General features: G+C 36.4%; 1 protein-coding gene across 7 annotated transcripts in view; it reads right to left on the reverse strand.

The window, feature by feature from the left end:
- The window catches only part of LOC100026608 (phospholipid-transporting ATPase ABCA3-like), a 268136-nt gene that overhangs the window by 196494 nt on the left and 51243 nt on the right, over window positions 1-20399 (reverse strand). For all 7 annotated transcript variants that reach the window (XM_016423876.2, XM_056806544.1, XM_056806543.1 and 4 more), the window contains 4 exons: window positions 19816-20068; window positions 19156-19283; window positions 16822-16987; window positions 14482-14741 (listed from right to left, as the gene is read on the reverse strand). In XM_016423876.2, the coding sequence (XP_016279362.1) occupies window positions 14482-14741; window positions 16822-16987; window positions 19156-19283; window positions 19816-20068 (807 nt within the window). The remainder of the gene's footprint in view (window positions 1-14481; window positions 14742-16821; window positions 16988-19155; window positions 19284-19815; window positions 20069-20399) is intronic.

Raw genomic sequence — 20399 nt, forward strand, 5'->3', positions numbered from 1 at the left:
CTTAGAGAAAGCTAAAGTTCAGATCTCCGGAAAATCCTTCCCGACCGATCTCAAACTATAAGCTCCTAAGGCGCCGAAATTCAAAACGATCAACAGCACAGACCCTGGGAACCCTCCTCTGGACCTGGACCCGGTTCAAAAGGTACGGCTCCCCTCAAAAGCCAGAACCCGAGATCACTTGGACCTCAGGGGTAGGAGCGCAGAGTCCAAGGCTCCCGGAAGCCGCAGCCCGGCCGGGCTCAGAGAGCAGGGTCCTCCGAACAACAACCCTCAGGGCCTTCTACCCGAGTCCGGGTGAAAGTTACTGCCTGGGGCTTCCGCTGCAGAGAGCAGGTCGAAACAACAGCAACCCTCAGGGCGGGCAAGACAGCCTCTCGGGCTGGATCCTGCTATCCAAGTCTCAGTGAAAGTCCTTGCCCTCGAGCTTGGGGAAGCTGCAGCCCATCCCCCCGCAGGCCAACGAAACAGCCTCACGGCCAGCGATTCTGAAGGCAACTTCCGGAAAGCGAGCAGGGGGGAGAGTGTGGCCTCGTGGTCCGACCCTTCCATTCCAGTTCCAGTGAGGCATATTGAGTTTAATCCAGGGAAAGCTCATAGAACCAACATCTGCCCAGGACTAAAGCCTCTGATCACCAGACAGAGATAAGAAAAGCTAATCCTCCACATTCAGAGATGACAAACTCCACAGAAGCACAGAAGCCCCAAAATACCAAGAAAAATAAGAAGAAAGGGGCGACTTTGGACACATTCTATGGAGCCAAAATACAAAATACAGAGCAGATAGAAGAAGATATACAAGAAAATTCTCCAAAATCTTCCAAAGGAAAAAGAAATTCTCCACAAACCCATGAAGAATTTGAATCAGAAATGACCAAAAAGATGGAAGCCCTCTGGGAGGAAAAGTGGGAAATAATGCAAAAGAAATTCACGCATCTACAAAACCAGTTTGACCAAACTGTAAAAGAAAACCAGGCTTTAAAGCAAGAACTAATGAAGCAAAGCCAAAACACCAAGAAATTAGAAGAGAACATAAAATATCTCACCGACAAGGTGATAGATCTGGAAAATAGAGGGAGAAGAGACAATTTAAGAATAATTGGACTCCCAGAAAAGCCAGAAATAAACACCAAACCCGACATCGTGATACAAGATATAATCAAAGAAAATTGCCCAGAGATTCTAGAACAAGGGGGCAATACAGCCACTGACAGAGCTCACAGAACACCTTCTACACTAAACCCCCAAAAGACAACTCCCAGGAATGTAATTGCCAAATTCCAAAGCTCGCAAACAAAAGAAAAAATCCTACAGGAAGCCAGAAAAAGACAATTTAGATATAAAGGAATGCCAATCAGGGTCACCCAAGACCTTGCAAGTTCTACTCTGAATGATCGTAAGGCATGGAACATGATCTTCAGAAAGGCAAGAGAGCTGGGTCTCCAACCAAGAATCAGCTACCCAGCAAAACTGACTATATACTTCCAAGGGAAAGTATGGGCATTCAACAAAATAGAAGATTTCCAACTTTTTGCAAAGAAAAGACCAGAGCTCTGTGGAAAGTTTGATACCGAAAATCAAAGAGCAAGGAATACCTGAAAAGGTAAATATTAAGGAAAGGGGAAAAATGTTATCTTCTTCTTTTACTCAAACTCTCTTCTATAAGGACTACATTTATATCAATCCATGTATATTAACATGTGGGGAAAATGTAATGTATAAATAGGGGGTAAAGAAAGACCAAATAGAATAATGGTTCTCACACAAAGATTCACATGGGAAGGGGAGGGGAAGAAAACTCCTATAAGAAGGAGAGGAAGAGGGGGGGGGGTTTACTCAAACCTCAATCTCAGGGAAATCAACTCTGAGAGGGAAAAACATCCAGATCCATTGGGATCTTGAATTCTATCTTACCCAACAAGGGTAAGGAGAAGGGAAAACCAAGGGGGGGAGGGGGAGAGGGAGAACAAAAAGGGAGGGAAAGAGAGGGGGGAGGGAGAGGGAAGAAAAAGGGAGGGACTAAAAAGGGAACCATCAAGGGAGGGGACAAGGGGTACTGATTCAAAGTAAATCACTGGACTAAAAGGTAGAGCCGAGGAAGAAAAGGTTAGAATTAGGGAAGGCAATCAAAATTCCAGGGAGTCCACAAATGACGATCATAACTTTGAACGTGAATGGGATGAACTCACCCATAAAACGTAGATGAATAGCAGAATGGATTAGAATCCAAAACCCTACCATATGTTGTCTTCAAGAAACACACATGAGGCGGGTTGACACCCACAAGGTCAGAATTAAAGGATGGAGTAAGACCTTCTGGGCCTCAACTGATATAAAGAAGGCAGGAGTGGTAATCATGGTATCTGATAAAGCCAATGCAAAAATAGACCTGATCAAAAGGGATAGGGAAGGTAATTATATTTTGTTAAAAGGGACTCTAGACAACGAGGAAATATCATTAATCAACATGTATGCACCAAATAATATAGCACCCAAATTTCTAATGGAGAAACTAGGAGAATTGAAGGAAGAAATAGACAATAAAACCATACTAGTGGGAGACTTAAACCAACCATTATCAAATTTAGATAAATCAAATCAAAAAATAAATAAGAAAGAGGTAAAAGAAGTGAATGAAATCTTAGAAAAATTAGAATTAATAGACATATGGAGAAAAATAAATAGGGATAAAAAGGAATACACCTTCTTCTCAGCACCACATGGCACATTCACAAAAATTGACCATACATTAGGTCACAGAAACATAGCACACAAATGCAAAAAAGCAGAAATAATGAATGCAGCCTTCTCAGATCACAAGGCAATAAAAATAATGATTACTAATGGTACATGGAAAACCAAATCTAAAACCAATTGGAAATTAAACAATATGATACTCCAAAATCATTTAGTTAAAGAAGAAATCATAGAAACAATTAATAATTTCATCAAGGAAAATGACAATGGCGAAACATCCTTTCAAACCTTTTGGGATGCAGCCAAAGCGGTAATCAGAGGCAAATTCATATCCCTGAAAGCTTATATTAACAAACAAGGGAGAGCAGAGATCAATCAATTGGAAATTCAATTGAAAAAACTCGAAAGCGATCAAATTGAAAACCCCCAGCAGAAAACCAAATTAGAAATCCTAAAAATTAAGGGAGAAATTAATAAAATCGAAAGTGATAGAACTATTGATTTAATAAATAAGACAAGAAGCTGGTACTTTGAAAAAACAAACAAAATAGACAAAGTACTGGTCAATCTAATTAAAAAAAGGAAGGAAGAAAAGCAAATTCACAGCAAAGATGAAAAGGGGGACAGCACCTCCAATGAGGAGGAAATTAAGGCAATCATTAGAAATTACTTTGCCCAATTATATGGCAATAAATACACCAATTTAGGAGAAATGGATGAATATATACAAAAATACAAACTGCCTAGACTAACAGAAGAGGAAATAGAATTCTTAAATAATCCCATATCAGAAATTGAAATCCATCAAGCCATCAAAGAACTTCCTAAGAAAAAATCCCCAGGGCCTGATGGATTCACCTGTGAATTCTATCAAACATTCAGAGAACAGTTAATCCCAATACTATACAAACTATTTGACATAATAAGCAAAGAGGGAGTTCTACCAAACTCCTTTTACGACACAAACATGGTACTGATTCCAAAACCAGGCAGGTCAAAAACAGAGAAAGAAAACTATAGGCCAATCTCCCTAATGAATATAGATGCAAAAATCTTAAATAGGATACTAGCAAAAAGACTCCAGCAAGTGATCATAAGGATCATTCACCATGATCAAGTAGGATTCATACCAGGGATGCAGGGCTGGTTCAACATTAGGAAAACCATCCACATAATTGACCACATCAACAAGCAAACTAGCAAGAACCACATGATTATCTCAATAGATGCAGAAAAAGCCTTTGATAAAATACAACACCCATTCCTATTAAAAACACTAGAAAGCATAGGAATAGAAGGGTCATTCCTAAAAATAATAAACAGTATATATCTAAAACCAACAGCTAATATCATCTGCAATGGGGATAAACTAGATGCATTCCCAATAAGATCAGGAGTGAAACAAGGATGCCCATTATCACCTCTACTATTTGACATTGTACTAGAAACACTAGCAGTAGCAATTAGAGAAGATAAAGGAATTGAAGGCATCAAAATAGGCAAGGAGGAGACCAAGTTATCACTCTTTGCGGATGACATGATGGTCTACTTAAAGAATCCTAGAGATTCAACCAAAAAGCTAATTGAAATAATCAACAACTTTAGCAAAGTTGCAGGATACAAAATAAACCCACATAAATCATCAGCTTTTCTATATATCTCCAACACAGCTCAGCAGCAAGAACTAGAAAGAGAAATCCCATTCAAAATCACCTTAGACAAAATAAAATACCTAGGAATCTATCTCCCAAGACAAACACAGGAACTATATGAACACAACTACAAAACACTCGCCACACAACTAAAACTAGACCTGAACAAATGGAAAAACATTAACTGCTCATGGATAGGACGAGTCAATATAATAAAAATGACCATCCTACCCAAACTTATTTATCTATTTAGTGCCATACCCATTGAACTACCAAAATACTTCTTCACTGATTTAGAAAAAACCATAACAAAGTTCATTTGGAAGAACAAAAGATCAAGGATATCCAGGGAAATAATGAAAAAAAACACATATGATGGGGGCCTTGCAGTCCCTGACCTAAAACTATATTACAAAGCAGCAGTCATCAAAACAATTTGGTACTGGCTAAGAAACAGAAAGGAAGATCAGTGGAATAGACTGGGGGAAAGCGACCTCAGCAAGACAGTATACGATAAACCCAAAGATCCCAGCTTCTGGGACAAAAATCCACTATTCGATAAAAACTGCTGGGAAAATTGGAAGACAGTGTGGGAGAGACTAGGAATAGATCAACACCTCACACCCTTCACCAAGATAAATTCAAAATGGGTGAGTGACTTAAACATAAAGAAGGAAACCATAAGTAAATTGGGTAAACACAGAATAGTATACATGTCAGAACTTTGGGAGGGGAAAGGCTTTAAAACCAAGCAAGACATAGAAAGAATCACAAAATGTAAAATAAATAATTTTGACTACATCAAACTAAAAAGCTTTTGTACAAACAAAACCAATATAACTAAAATCAGAAGGGAAACAACAAATTGGGAAAAAATCTTCATAGAAACCTCTGACAAAGGTTTAATTACTCATATTTATAATGAGCTAAATCAATTGTACAAAAAATCAAGCCATTCTCCAATTGATAAATGGGCAAGGGAAATGGATACGCAGTTCTCAGATAAAGAAATCAAAACTATTAACAAGCACATGAAGAAGTGTTCTACATCTCTTATAATCAGAGAGATGCAAATGAAAACAACTCTGAGGTACCACCTCACACCTAGCAGATTGGCTAACATAACAGCAAAGGAAAGTAATGAATGCTGGAGGGGATGTGGCAAAGTAGGGACATTAATTCATTGCTGGTGGAGTTGTGAATTGATCCAACCATTCTGGAGGGCAATTTGGAACTATGCCTAAAGGGCGACAAAAGAATATCTACCCTTTGACCCAGCCATAGCACTGCTGGGTCTGTACCCCAAAGAGACAATGGACAAAAAGACTTGTACAAAAATATTCATAGCTGCGCTCTTTGTGGTGGCCCAAAACTGGAAAACGAGGGGATGCCCATCAATTGGGGAATGGCTGAACAAACTGTGGTATATGTTGGTGATGGAGTACTATTGTGCTAAAAGGAATAATAAAGTGGAGAAGTTCCATGGAGACTGGAACAACCTCCAGGAAGTGATGCAGAGCGAGAGGAGCAGAACCAGGAGAACATTGTACACAGAGACTAATACACTGTGGTATAATCGAACGTAATGGACTTCTCCATTAGTGGTGGTGTAATGTCCCTGAACAACTTGCAGGGATCCAGGAGAAAAAAACACCATTCATAAGCAAAGGATAAACTATGGGAGTGGAAACACTGAGAAAAAGCAACTGCCTGAACACAGAGGTTGAGGGGACATGACAGAGGATAGACTCTAAATGAACACTCTAATGCAAATACTATCAACAAAGCAATGGGTTCAAATCAAGAAAACATCTAATGCCCAGTGGACTTACGCGTCGGCTATGGGGGGTGGGGGGGAGGAAAAGAAAATGATCTATGTCTTTAACGAATAATGCTTGGAAATGATCAAATAAAATATATTTAAAAAAAAAGAAAGGGAATAAATGGGCAAGAATTTATGATTGGGGTCTGAAGTGGGGAAAGAGAAGTGGAATAGAAGATGATTGTATCAAGCATAAAGTCCTTAATGCTGATCACACTCCATCTCTCTTGCCATGCTTTTTCTCTTTGTAAAGAATGACCAAGAAGGAAAGAGAGGGGAAACTATAAGAGTAAAGTATGAAAAGAAATATATAACTGCATATGTGATAAACTCACCCATAAAATGGAAGAAGATAGTAGGATGAAATAAAAAGCAGAATCCAAAAATATGCTATTCACATAAAACACACTTAAGACATAAATATTCATACAGGTTTAAGATATAAAGGTTGGAACAAAATCTATGATGCTTCAGAAAAACTAAAAAAAATCAGAGATAATAATCATAATCTTAAATAAATTAACAGTAAACCCTGTGACTCCCTCATATACATGCTTGTTTTTTATATTTAAATGTTTTATTTGGTTTATTTCTGTTGTTTTAATTAACTGAGATAAATAGGAAAATTATTATACTGAAAGTTATTACAGAAAATAATTAATACCAATACTTAATAATACAGATGCACTGAAAGGCATAGCATCTAAATACTTAAAGGAGAAGTTAAATGTGTTAAAAGGAAGAATAGACAATGAACCTATAATACTGAGGATCACACTCTTATTGGGAGTACTGAAACTATCCTATCTACCACACTTCCAAAGAGAATTACAAAAGGCACCAGCCCTCATCCTAATGGAGAGATGCAGAACAAAAAATCATTGGGAATAGGTGAACAAATTATGGTTTATAATTGTGATGGAGAATATCACAAAGAAATCTCAGAAAAATCTGAAAGACTTACAAGAATTGAAGCAGTGAAGTGAGCAGAACCAGAACATTGTACACCATGACGGAATACTACACAATGAATAACTGTGAATAACTTAGCTCTCCTTAGCAATACAGTGATCCAAAACAATTCCAAAGGGCTCATGATTAAAATGCTCCCTGCTCCCTGAGAAAGAACTGATAGAGTCTGAATCACAACCAAAGCAAACTTTTTTCACTTTTAGATTTTTTGGTTTCCTTCCATAAAATGATCAATAGGGGAAAATGATTTTACATGATTGCACATGTAAAATCTATAGTGAGATTGCTTACCATCTCAGGGCAGGGCAGGGAAGGGAGAAACTTTGAGACTCAAAATTCTTTTGAAAATGTTGGAAACTATTTTTACACATAAGTGGGGGAAAATAAAATTAAATAAAAATGTTTCAAATAGTAATTTGAGAAATGCAAATTAAGATTTGCAAAGTTGATAAAGAAGGAAAATGACAAAAATGGAGGGTCTCTAGGAAAATGGTACTGCAGTTGCATTGTGAACTATTCTATTTTGGAAGGCAATTAGAATAAAGTCCAAAAAAGTATTAAATTAGGTATATTCTTTGTCTTAGAAATACCACTATTATATTATGGCCATATTTCATAGAGTTAAAGAAAAAGGAAGAGCACCTATATGTACAAAAATTTTTACAGCAGTTCTTTTTGTAGTGGCAAAGAACTGGAAAGAGTGCTCATCAATTGATGAACCTAATGAACCTTGATGAACCTAACCTAACCAAATTATAGTTATATACATGAAAGAATTATTGTGATATAAGATAAGATGGGGATGATTTCAGAGAAACCCAAGAATATTTGTGTGGCTTGTTGAAATACAATGAGCAAAACCTGAAGAATAATTTATATAATAACAATACTGTAAAGATAAATGATTTCAAAAGACTTAGGAAATTTGATGAACCTAATGATTAATCACTAGTCTAGAAGACTCATGACAAATCATGTTACTACTGTCTTGTGGATAGAGGGATAAGGAAATGCAGATTAGACTTTTTTTTTGGCATGGTCAACATGGGAAATTGCTTTGCTCAACTACACATATCTATAACAGGTGTTTTGTTTTTCTTGCTTTTTCAATGAGAAGAGGGAAAAAAGAAGATTTTCAGTGACAGAAAAAAATTAATGAAAAAGAAAAGCAATTAGACTATAAGTTATCTACTCTGACTCCACTCTTACAGTGAGTCCTCAATACTTTACCATCTACTTACTTTATCACTCAACTGAAACTTCTCTCTCAAAAATTATCAATGATCCCTTAATTGCCAAATCTAATGATCTCTCAGTCTTCATCCTTTTCCCTCCTATATATTCTCTCATCTCTGCATTTTTATGACACTAGTCACACTTAATTCTCCAATTTGCTGGACAACTCCTCAGACTTCATGGCTGGCTCATAATTCACATAATGCTTCCTTATCTGTTATTTTTCAAAAGTTGTGCTCTAAGTCTTCTTTTCTTCTCCCTCTACACTCCTTCTCTTAGTAACTTCATCAAATCTGGTGGATTTAAATACCATCTCTATGTTTATTATTCACAAGCCTATATCCAGAGTCTCCTTGAGCTTGTACACCACATCAACAATTGCCTATTATGAGACACTTAAACTCAACAAGTCTAGTAGTAAAACTATTTTTCTTCTTCAACCTTCCCTCTCTCAAACTTCTTTACTTTTCACAAAGGCACAACCATCCTTTCCATGGCTCAGGTTCAAAATCTTCAGATTATCCAGAACTCAAGTTCCCTCATACCCAATCGGTTGTCAAATTTTGCCATTTCTACTTTTGAAACATCTCTCATATCTGACCCCATTCTCTCCATTCACATAGATCAGGCTTTCTTCACCTCTCAACTAGATTATAATTGTCTTGTAGACATATTAAGCTCAACATGTCCAAAACTGAATCCATTATATTTCCCCTCAAAATTCTCCCCTCTTGTCATATGAGAAAGAACACTATCCATATTCAGAGGAAGAACTGTGGGAAAAGAAACACAGAAGAAAAACAACTGTTTGATCACATAGGTCTGTGGGGCTATGACTGGGAAAGTAGATTCTTTTTTTTTGTTTGTTTGTTTTTAATTTTATAGTATTTTATTTGATCATTTCCATGCATTTTTCATTAAAGACAAAGATCATTTTCTTTTCCTCCCTCCCACCCCCCGTGGCCGACGCATGATTCCACTGGTATCATATGTGTTCTTGACTCGAACCCATTGCCATGTTGTTAGTATTTGCATCAGAGTGTTCACTCAGAGTCTTTCCTCTGTCATGTCCCCTCAGCCATTGTAGTCAGGCAGTTGCTTTTCCTCGGTGTTTCTACTCCCTCAGTTTGTCCTCTGCTTATGGATAGTGTTTTTTTCTCCTTGATCCCTGCAGATTGTGCAGGGGCATTACACCGCCATTAATGGAGAAGTCCATTACGTTCGATGATACCACAGTGTATTAGTCTCTGTGTACAATGTTCTCCTGGTTCTGCTCCTCTCGCTCTGCATCACTTCCTGGAGGTCGTTCCAGTCTCCATGGAATTCCTCCACTTTATTATTCCTTTTTGCACAATAGTATTCCATCACCAACATATACCACAATTTGTTCAGCCATTCCCCAATTGATGGGCATCCCCTTGTTTTCCAATTTTTGGCCACCACAAAGAGCGCAGCTATGAATATTTTTGTACAAGTCTTTTTGTCCCTTATCTCTTTGGGGTACAGACCCAGCAGTGCTATGGCTGGGTCAAAGGGTAGATATTCTTTTATCGCCCTTTGTGCATAGTTCCAAATTGCCCTCCAGAATGGCTGGATCAGTTCACAACTCCACCAGCAATGAATTAATGTCCCTACTTTGCCACATCCCCTCCAGCATTCATTACTTTCCTTTGCTATCATGCTAGCCAGTCTGCTTGGTGTGAGGTGATATCTCAGAGTTGTTTTGATTTGCATCTCTCTGATTATAAGAGATGTAGAGCACTTCTTCATGTGCTTGTTAATAGTTTTGATTTCTTTATCTGAAAACTGCCTATCCATGTCCCTTGCCCATTTATCAATTGGGGAATGGCTTGATTTTTTGTACAATTGATTTAGCTCTTTATAAATTTGAGTAATTAAACCTTTGTCAGAGGTTTCTATGAAGACTTTTTTCCAATTTGTTGTTTTCCTTCTGATTTTAGTTACATTGGTTTTGTTTGTACAAAAGCCTTTTAATTTGATGTAGTTGAAATTATTTATTTTACATTTTGTGATTCTTTCTATGTCTTGCTTGGTTTTAAAGTCTTTCCCTTCCCAAAGGTCTGACATGTATACTATTCTGTGTTTACCCAATTTACTTATGGTTTCCTTCTTTATGTTTAAGTCTTTCACCCATTTTGAATTTATCTTGGTGTAGGGTGTCAGGTGTTGATCAATTCCTAGTCTCTCCCACACTGTCTTCCAATTTTCCCAGCAGTTCTTATCGAATAGTGGATTTTTGTCCCAAGACCTGGGATCTTTGGGTTTATCGTATACTATCTGGCTGAGGTCACTTGCCACCAGTCTATTCCACTGATCCTCCTTTCTGTCTCTTAGCCAGTACCAAATTGTTTTGATGACTGCTGCTTTGTAATATAGTTTGAGGTCTGGGACTGCTAGGCCCACCTCATTAGTGTTTTTTTTCATTATTTCCCTGGATATCCTTGATCTTTTGTTATTCCAAATGAACTTTGTTATGGTTTTTTTCCAAATCAGTAAAGAAATTTTTTGGGAGTTCCATGGGTATGGCACTAAATAGATAAATAAGTTTGGGTAGGATGGTCATTTTTATTATATTGGCTTGTCCTACCCATGAGCAGTTAATGTTTTTCCAATTGCTCAAGTCTAGTTTTAGTTGTGTGGCGAGTGTTTTGTAGTTGTGTTCATATAGTTCCTGTGTTTGTCTCGGGAGGTAGATTCCTAGGTATTTTATTTTGTCTAAGGTGATTTTGAATGGGATTTCTCTTTCTAGTTTTTGCTGCTGAGCTGTGTTGGAGATATATAGAAAAGCTGATGACTTATGTGGGTTTATTTTGTATCCTGCAACTTTGCTAAAGTTGTTGATTATTTCAATTAGCTTTTTGGCTGAATCTCTAGGATTCTTTAAGTAGACCATCATGTCATCCGCAAAGAGTGATAACTTGGTCTCCTCCTTGCCTATTTTGATGCCTTCAATTTCTTTTTCTTCTCTAATTGCTACTGCTAGTGTTTCTAGTACGATGTCAAATAATAGAGGTGATGGGAAAGTAGATTCTAATAGATCACCCTAGTGCAAATATTAATAATAAGGAAATGGGTCTTGATTGATGGCACATGTTAAGCCCAGTGGAACTGTGTGTCAGATATGGGAGGGGGGTGGGAGAGGAGAGGAACATGAGTCTTATAACCATGGAAAATTATTCTAAATCATCTAATTAAATAAAATGAAAAAAAAAACACCTCTCCCCTCTTCCTAACTTCCCTATTACTGTTAAGGGCACTTTGATTTTACCAGCTACCCAGGCTTGTAATATAGGTCTCATCTTCAACTCCTCACTCTCTCCCATTCTACCTCCATATTCAATCTGTTGCCAAAACCTGCCAAGTTTTACCTTTGCAACATCTCTGAGCCTAGACAACTATTACTATACCAATTAGTCTTGTTACAAGTCTCTTCCCACTCTGTAACATCTTCCATTTGGCATTAAAAGCCCTTTATAATCCAACCCTACTCAAGCTGAGTCCCACTCTCCTATGTATTCTATAATCTAATGATACTGATCTCCTTGCTACTGCTCAAACAAGAAACCACATCTTCCAACTGGGCATTATCACTTAGCTGTCCTCCTTGCCTGGAGTGTTCTTCTTCATTTCTACAACTTAGCTTCCAAAGCTTCCTTCAAGCCTCAGCTAAAACCTCATCTTTTATAGGAAGCTTTTCCCAATCTTAATTCTAGTGCCTTCCCTATGTTATTTCCAAATTTTCTGTATTTAGCTTATTTATACATAGCTTTTTCCATGTTATCACCTTCATTAGACTTGCAAGAAGGGACCATGTTTTGCCTTTCTTTATAGCTTTATAATTTAGCATACTGCTTGGCACATAGTAGACATTTAAGCAATTGATGCTCTACTTGAATTAATTCCTTAATGTTCATACAGTCTCATTCCCTCATTTTTTTCCGTCCCAGTGATTCTTCAGTCCTAGCTACAAACCCCATTTTCATTGTCTATTGCTATATTTACATTCCCATGTCTTCCTACTTTTCATTCTAGATTTACTATCTCCTCCATTGGACTCCATGGAATGTCTGCTCCATAATTAACAAGTCTTGTTTTTAACTAAAATCTTTTCTCATTTCTCCATCATTTAGTTTTCATTGACACCCAGTTATCTCCAATGTACACTATATATCCGGCTACTCTTTCTAGTACTGGTTGCATTTTCACTCATAACCCCTGACTCACTAATCATGATGGGGGTGTTGAAATATTCTTATTTCATTATTTCCACTTCTAGTCTCTCTCTCTACTATTACTCAATAACCTCTTCTCCTTCAAGGTTCATTCAATCCAAATTTATCACCCAATAAAGATTCCATTAGATATTATCTACCAACTCTGAGGATATCCTTCTCCTTTTCAATGAGTTCAATGGTTGTGTCAGTCTTTTACTTGACCTCATACTAGGAAAATTCAAAATATGTATTGACACTCAAGTACCCTAAGTTCCCTGCTCAGTGTATTCACTTTGAATTTCCATTCCTCCATTCCAACTTAATTACACCCTTGTGTAATCATGAGATCATCATGAATTCTTCTTCCATGTAAACTGAAAATTCCTATATCTGTTCATCTATCATTTCACCTTTCCTTATGTCTTACAATTCCTATTGCTGTTCTTCATCCTCATTGTGACCTCTTATACCTCTACCCCTTACCTCCACCATGGCTACATTCTCTTCCCTTTTATATTTCTGCCTTTTGGTGAATCAATTACATCAGGTTCTTGCCCCTTCAGGCTATCATTTACCATAATTTGCCAACCTCAGTCTTGGATTATTCCCATCGTGTATTGCCCTCACTTCTTATTTGCTTGCTATTGAATGAAGCTGGAGAAAATGATTATTAAAACCATTTTACAAGTAGCACTTGTTGTGCTACTTGTGTTACATGTAACTTTATATACATAATGTCCATTTGGCTATCATGACAATCTTAGATCTCCCTAATAAATTTATCATCTCAGTCAACAAAGTAGTTACTCCAATTCCATTCAACCCACCAAGCTTCCCTTAGTACCCACTCCTACCATACTCTAAGCTAAGGAAATGAATTCATAATTCCCTGAAAAACTGAGGACACTTATGAAAACTTTCATATATCCCCTATTTGTCTTACACAACAAATACATTTCCCCCAACTATCTTTTCCTTTACCTCTGTCTCACATAAAGATGCAGTCTTTCTCTTTGCCAAAGCAATCCCCTCTACATTGACCCTTGATCCAGATTCTATCCTACCTTCTCCATCAAACTGTCCTCCTATATTCTCCACTCTGTGTTCTTCATTGCTTTCCTGTTTTCCTACTGCCTACAAACATACCTACATCTCTCCCATCCTTAAAATATGCTCATTTGATTTGACTATGTCCACTGGCTAACATCTCATATCTTTCCTTCCATCTTTAGTGGCTCCACTTTTTGTTTCCCTTAATTCTAAACTCTCCATCTAGCCTTCTACCTTATCATTCAATTGAAACTGTTCTCTTCAAAGTCACCAATAATCTCATGACTGCCAAATCTAATGTTTTTTTTTCTCCTCAATCCTTTTCATTTTTGACCTCTGTAACCTTCGACTTTGTTGATAACCTCCCCCCCCCCCCCCCCGATATTGCTTTCTCCTGGTTCTTCTTCTGTATGATCTCAATAATGGACAATATTGAATCAACAAAAAGTTACCACCCTGATAAAGCCTTGGAGGGACAATAAGAGATCATTTGGAAAGATATTACAGAAGATAAGAACTGGCAAGAAGGCAGGTACTTTAACTGAAAAGAAAAGAAGCATAATTAAGAATTAGGTTTAAAAACATCAGAGTAGGAAATGGAAAAGTGAGGTGACCAAATGAGTGAGTAGATTTAATGATTCCTTGTTACTTCCTATCATGCATACATTACTGCTAATACCTTACACTAACTAATGAATATTACTGAGAGTGTAGGGCAATAAACCTAAGTCCTCCCCCAAGTATTGCTCCTTAAGTCTCTAACATTCCACAGCAGTTCAAATTAACAAAAGGTTTGAAATGCAAACACAAATGAAATTACCTTCAATTGCTTTTCCTTTTCTTGAACAATGACTCGGATGATCATGAGTACATTTAAAGAGTAAAGCAGTAAAATTATCAGGGGCAACACCTGGTCCAGGAACTTAAGGAAGTTGTCAGAAACAAATGGTGGGAATGGAAACCTCTTTACACTGACAGTGACATGATCATTGAGCCATTTTCCACCATCTTTCCCATGATATTCTATGATGGCTTTATCTACAGCACGCTGAATGGTTAGGAACCCTTCAGAGATGTAGCCTGAATGAGAAAGCAAAGGATATTAAATAAGGATGGAAAAGTATCTCACAGGGAAAAAAATCAAATGTGGTTTCATTAGGCACATATCTATACTCATAACTTTCTTCTGGCACTTAATGCATACTTGTGAGCTAAATGTGCTTCCTTCCTTATTTTTGTGCCTTCTCTACCTCGTTCCAAAGTGATATATAACAAGTGATAGGCTAGATATGCTTTATTAAATAAATAGAAGGAAGGTTCATTTAGAATGATAAATAGCTTTAAAAGATCTAATATAATGTAAAATGGAAAGGTTAAGAAAGACATGAACTACAGACTGGAATGTATCTTAGCTCCATTTACTAGAGTGTAATTTATGAAACTGGTTGTGCAATAATTTAAGCTATAATAGAGACTTAAAAAAACTTTAATGCAAACCCCCAAATAAGAAGCATCTCATATTTTTGTTATAATATACCTCAACTCAACCTTTAGAAGGAAAAGAATAGTCTTAAGAATTCATGTTATGGTTTATGTAAATTTAAAAATTATTATTGATTTATTTTTCATATGAAACAAAGAAAAAAGGAATTTCAATAATTTTGTATGATATTTTTATCTATTCCTGAAATAATCAGTGTTTCTTAGAGGAATGACATGTATGTTCTAATTTCTAAAAATTTGTTAGGTTACTGTAATTGTTTTATATTCATCATTTGGAAACATCTGAAAAAGGAACTTTTATTTCCTTTTTAAGATTGATATCAAGTGACATATAGCATTCCTTATTGGGGCAGTTTCATAGTTAAGAGTGATTTAGGCATGGTTCTTGGTTTCAGAAATATTGGAATCTTAGGAATATTAATGTTTATGAAAAGAAGTTAACAATTTTATTCTACATACTTCAATACTTCAGGAATTTGTCATTTTGTTGTTGGGGGCACTTCTTCCACTAACACAGATCAGAACTCTTATATAATTCAGTAAATAGTGTTTGAGAGTTGCTGAGCCTCCAAAATTAGTCATCCTCTTGCCAAACAGGTTAAAAGGTTCTTTAAATTTTGTTAGGCTGGGTCCTTAGATCTTACCACCATGTCATTCTAGCTTGGCAGAGCCAAGTTTGAGTTCTGCTAGTATAGATTCTGAGAATCCAAGGTCACTCTCCATGCCATAATGAGCTAAGAAAAGGATCTTAACAGAGTTTACCATATCAAAAGCAAAATGGATATACAATAAAATTAAAAATCATAATACAAAATAGTGTAAGGAAATATAAACGAGTAAATAAAACCCACAAAATTCTTCCAATTCCAGAAAAAAATAAGTATACTAGTCTTTCTTAGCCTGATTATAACAATTCTGCTTTGGCCTTTCTCATGTCAGTTTATCCTCAGATAGCTTAAGGAAAACCAGTATTTATTATCATAGAATTTTATAGCTAGAGGAGATCTTAATGCAAAATAAAAATTCCACATTTGGCAGACAAGGAAATTGATTCACAGAAAAGTAAAAGGACTGTCCTAAATCTATCTGGTATTAGAACTGGGACTGTATCTAGGTGTTTTCATACCTAGGTCAGTACTTTTTCTACCGGAGCATACTACCTTTCATAAATGTGTTTATTTCTCTAAGTCAGACTTATTAAATATCATGGCAATATGACTTTGCTACTTACTAAATTACTTGGAAACATGATGTCTTCTGTTTATCTTCTTTGCTTCTTTTTGTTGTTGTTCTCTGAAAGGAAACCCTCCTTTCCTGAAAGAATGAGTCTGTTTTCCTCAAATAGTCTTTCCACTTATATTTTTTCCTAGTTCAATTTTCTTCTCATTCTAAATTGTCTTTAATTGTGGTGTTACATGCCACTTCTAAATAACCACATCCCCCCCAGTTAATAACTCAGTTTGATTTTTTTCACAGGAGCCAGACTCTTTTCTGAATCATAACTATCAAACTGTAGATAGATCAAACATATAACAAACACAATAACAGACTAAACATAAACAAGTTTCTTCACAGAAGAAATAAGCATACAATATTGGTTGCCAAAGGGAATCAATTGAGTTATAAATAAAATAAACATGCTTAAAATCATTCTCACCAGGATTTCCCCCATCACTGGCAAAATGATTCCGGGGTCCTGGTAATGGGTAAAGTGGAAACAGAAGGGCTGTGCGCCAGCCTTCTGGTTCCTCTGGCATCAAAAAAAGTCTCCCTGTTACCAAGGTGTTTCTTGGAGAGAAACTGAAACGTAGGTGGTATCTAACCTAAAAAAAAATAATTATAAAAGAATCAGTAAGATACAGAAAACAAAGAAAGACAGATATAAACCAAAGAAAGTTGTAACTAAATAAGAAGTTCCATACAGTGTCAAAGTCAAAGAACTAAATGCTAGTTAAGACAGTGACCCTAACATGACAGCTAGGTAGTGCAATAGATAGAACCCTAAGTTTGGAGTCAGGAAGACCTGAGTTCAAATCCTGACTCAGATACTTATTAATTTTGTGGCACTGGGCAAGTAACAACCTCTTCAGACTATTTCTTATCTATAAAATGAGGGAATTGAACTCAGTGACCTTAAAGGTCTCTCCTACTCTAAAGCTATGACTGCATGGCACAAGTAAAATCTCTCTCAACTCCATTTCATTTAAATTTATAATTCAATTAAAAAAACATTAAGAGCCTATTTATAAAGGCACTGTGATTGGGGATACAAAGAAAAAAAGAAAAATGAAGAAAAAATGGTGAATCCTTACTCCTAACGAGCTGTCATTCTCCTAGGGAATATATGCAGTGTTAGGAGTAAAGAAAACTGGGGATGTTTTTGAGGTAGGTAAGATGTACATTCATCACCTGGGCACAAAAGTATACAAACAGCAAATGGAATGCCATGTACAAAAAACTAGCAGGTCACTTTTACTTGAATGGTGAGGAAAATTAATTTTATGCTTTATCATTTGATATTGAATACTAACCTGTATTTTTCCTTTTTCTGTCAAAACTCCTAGCTCAAAAAAGACCTCTCCCATTCTAGTTGAGAAATTAAAGTACTCCCAGCCCCCAAAGCATCTAGTTGGGCAGAGATGCTTACTTTTGTTTATTCTACAAACAGAAAGCAGTAGGTGCTGGATTCTCCATCAGAGGCATGTTCTTTTTTGTCCTTGCTCTTCCCTTCGACATAATGTACAAAAGGGAAACTAAGCCAGGGAGATGCTGATTGGGTAATTTTTCTAGCTCAGATTGTATGGGGCAGCTGGGCCTCAAGACCAGTTTACTATCCTCAGGGAAGGGTTTAGAACTCTTAGTCCACCAACTTGGGATTGACTTTTCTTTGCCAGGGAGGTCCAAGTTATATACTGTCAGAAGTAAAAGATCTGGATTTGAAGGGGTCTGGGGGACTCACTTGGCATCTTTGGACACTAAAATTGATAAATGCTCAATTTATTGGATACTGCTAATCTAGCTAGTAAATTGATTAATCATATCCAAAACTTTGTCTCTTAGAATTTCATTCAGCACAGTGGAATATATGAAGCAGAGTAATATAAAATAATTCTAGAGTAGCAAATGGGACCCAGACTGTGATCAGTTTTAATATTTCATTGAAGCAAGTCTTCATAACACTTTACAGGTCAAGTCTTATAAGCATGGGGAGCTTGCAGTTTGGAATAATCACTTCAGTGGAGAATAAGCCAGAAGGGAATATGAGAAAAGTATCAAAACTGTTGAAAAGTCATGATCACCTAGCTAAAATAAAATGCCATAAATTTCTGGGATTGTAAAATTAGTCATCTGTTGGGAGCTCTTAATTTCCCATTCCTAATATATCTACATAGAAAGAAGGAATTGTTCCCTTTTTATCTTAGTACCCTCATCAACTGGCATAGTTCTAGGCACATTCAAAAATGTTAATAAATGCTTGCTAATGGAGTCTCCACACCTCAAAACTTTTGTGTCTTTGTTATTTTTTTCCTTTCTCTTCAGTCTTGCTCCTCTATACTGTCCTGTCTCATTAACTAATAATGATAATACCAAGATAAAAAGGCAAGTTAGAAGTCAGATCAAAAGAAATGAAATGTCATAGAAGAGCAAGCAAGTAAAGGTGAGAAATCTAGGTGGTCAAGAATTAGAAATCCATGTTTGGAAAAGAAGGAAATAAAGGATCTAGAACCTATAGAAATAGTTTGGGAAACAAAGAGATAAAAATGTAGACCAGAAGCTGGTCAATAAGGGGGGGGGGCTTAAAATCCATATTTTAATCTTTTCAATAATCCTCCTTATCTAATAGTCAAATGAATGATCATACAACAAAAACAGTGAAAAATCAACTATACAAATCTCACTGGAAGTCAAGAAATTATAACTATAGTCTTCAACTCCTTTAAATTCCTGGTATCAAGTCAAATGATGACTATTTTAGTTAATACTTCCTCACCTTAAGTGGCAGGGATTCCAATTTGTGGCGGAAAGTGTGTTCAAAAACAACGGCGGCCAGCACATTGGATGACTCATTGTGATACCTAACATAACTCTCAAAAGCCCTCTCTGAAGAAAAGCCTCGAACTGTGGAGAAAGAAAATCAAGCAGTGAGCTGTCTAGAAAAAGGTAATAATTGTTTGACTATCCCATCTATTTGTGATGTGGGAGTTTCAGACCATTTAAAAAAGGATGAGTTTATAAAACTTTTCAAGGGATAGCAAAATTCCAAAATGAAGACTATAAAACTTCCAGCTTTCTAGTCAACTTTCCTTTGGAATGTTTGTTCTAATCATCTTCTCCTGATGACTTCATTTTTTACAGTGACTTCATTTTTATAGATGTAGAATCATAGAGATGAGAGTTACCTTAGAAATTATTTAGTTCAACCTGTCCAGTTTACAGGTAATAATTTTGTTGGCTATACTGGGAAATAATTTAATTTCACCCTCAAACTTTATCTAGTTCTTAATTTTATATTTATGAGATAACTGGAGTTTTCTTTCTAGAGTACCCATACTTACAGGAGTAAGTATAAGTTACAACAAATAAGAATGTGATCTTCAAATTAATTTAATAATATATTTTATAGGAAACCCTTCTCTTCAAATTTCCTAACCTTTAATATTGTTGCCTAAAGTCTTTTGTGCTCTTTTAGTGATATTCTTCACTACTTCACTATTGGATGGCACATAAATCAGCTCCCATTGTGTGGAAGTTTGGAAAAATGAAGGTAGAGTTTCAATTTGTTGAATATTATATGAGACAGAATCCACATGCTCTGTAGGAATATACTTGCGATACATCAAAAGTAGAATGGCAAACAGCAACTCCAGGATGATTTCTAGAAGTGTAATTATCCACATCCGCTTCTGGTAGAGAAATTGAAAATACACATAGAGTGAATATAGTCAATACTCTTATATTTGGAATTCTTTTTCTTTTATCCTCAAACCACTCTATTCAATGCTTTGTGACCTGAAAAGTATAAAAATCTGCCATTCAAGAATACTCTCCCTAGTTACATGTTCTTTACTCACTTCCATCTAAAGGCATTGGATTAAGCACCACTGGGAACTGCCTCCTGTTCAACTGGAAGCATAACAATACTCCGTGATCTCAGGTCTTAGTGCCAGTATTTTACATTTATTCTTCTGTCTATTTTGCCTAGACATGTGGGATTTCTGTGACTATGATGAATTC

Source organism: Monodelphis domestica, chromosome 7 (genome assembly GCF_027887165.1).
Source record: "Monodelphis domestica isolate mMonDom1 chromosome 7, mMonDom1.pri, whole genome shotgun sequence".
Taxonomy (NCBI): domain Eukaryota; kingdom Metazoa; phylum Chordata; class Mammalia; order Didelphimorphia; family Didelphidae; genus Monodelphis; species Monodelphis domestica.